Below are 1,337 nucleotides of genomic sequence, written 5' to 3' on the forward strand. Positions count from 1 at the left end.
CCTCCCCCACACTCCTCAGCCTCCATGAAAAAACTACAAGCACAGTAAGAGGGGACACCGGAACTTGCAGACATTCTCAGCCACACACGGTCCTGCCCCGGGTCCGCAGAGCTGGGCAGCAGACCGTCCAAGCTGCCTCCCGGGACCCTGCGGTCACACACGACCGCAGCAGTTCCTGAGACCTGATCTGGTTTTGCTTTCATTGTGTCGTGCTCACGCCTACCCTCGCCTTTCATCCCGTTGCCTACCCTCGCCTTTCATCCCGTTGCCTACCCTCGCCTTTCATCCCGTTGCCGCCAGCACATCAGGCCCTGTGATCAAGAAGAGAAACCTGCCTGGCGGACGTGGCTCAGTGGCTGAGCGTGGACCTATGAACCAGGAGGTCATGGGTTGATTCCCGGTCAGGGCACATGCCCGGGCTGCGGGCTCCATCCCCAGTGTGGGGCGTGCAGGTAGCAGCCGATTTATGATTCTCTCATCATTGACGTTTCATCTCTCTCTCCCCCTCCAGGAGTTGGTAAGCTCCAGGTCGGGTGGCTGCTGCAGGAGGCCTCCCTGGGCCGCCTGAGAGGGCCTGGTCCCCTCTGCAAGCAAATGAGCACCGGTGATGCCATGGGACAGAGCCTCCCAGCCCAGTCCGCCTTACCAGCATGCCCGGGAACCCCGAGGGGCAGCACCGCTGGTGGTCTCCCTGTGTCCAGCCCCAGTGCCAGATGGCGTGGGTGAGGGCCAGACAGCCCCGTGCTAACCCAGCTCTAGACACGTGAGTCCTCTCACAGACCTGTTCCTGCACCGGAAACATTGTTCACAAAGCCAGGCCCAGAGCCCAGGTGCCCTGCGCCTCAGTCCAGTGTCTTCTCCACCCACCCCATCAACATTGATTGGGAGCCTTCTAGGAGCCAGCGTAGTTCTAGAATCTTGGGGACACATCCCTGAACCCCAAGAAGCCCCTGCCTCGTGAGCTTACATTCTAGTTGGGGGTGAAAGGAGAGAGATGATTAAAATAAAAAAGGAAATAGAAACAGTAGGTACTATGGGGGTGTGTGAAAGTGAAGCACCAGGAGGCAGGGGGGAAACCCCGGGCAGGTGCGTGCTGGTCAGGCCTCACTGACACGCTGACACTGAGGAGGCAGAGGGGTGGGCTCCGCTGGCACCTGGAGAAGGGAATGCCAGGCAGAGGGAACGAGTGCGAAGGCCTGAGGCGGTGTGGAGAGATCAGGAGGGAAAGAAACAGAGACGGTGCAAACAGCCCCTTGCCTCCAGGAAGCCCGGCAACGAGGAGAGGTGGCTCACCTTGCAGGGGGCAGGGGCAGTGCCCACGGGGCATCTTCTGCCTG

The 1,337-nt window shown here is 60.4% G+C and overlaps 1 protein-coding gene across 1 annotated transcript in view; it reads right to left on the reverse strand.

Annotated features, from left to right (window-relative positions):
* The window catches only part of ETV7 (ets variant 7), a 38,571-nt gene that overhangs the window by 19,117 nt on the left and 18,117 nt on the right, over window positions 1–1,337 (reverse strand). The window contains exon 6 of the mRNA XM_015560845.1: window positions 562–584. Coding sequence (XP_015416331.1) covers window positions 562–584 — 23 coding nt within the window. The remainder of the gene's footprint in view (window positions 1–561; window positions 585–1,337) is intronic.

Source organism: Myotis davidii, unplaced genomic scaffold (assembly GCF_000327345.1).
Source record: "Myotis davidii unplaced genomic scaffold, ASM32734v1 scaffold1036, whole genome shotgun sequence".
Classification (NCBI taxonomy): domain Eukaryota; kingdom Metazoa; phylum Chordata; class Mammalia; order Chiroptera; family Vespertilionidae; genus Myotis; species Myotis davidii.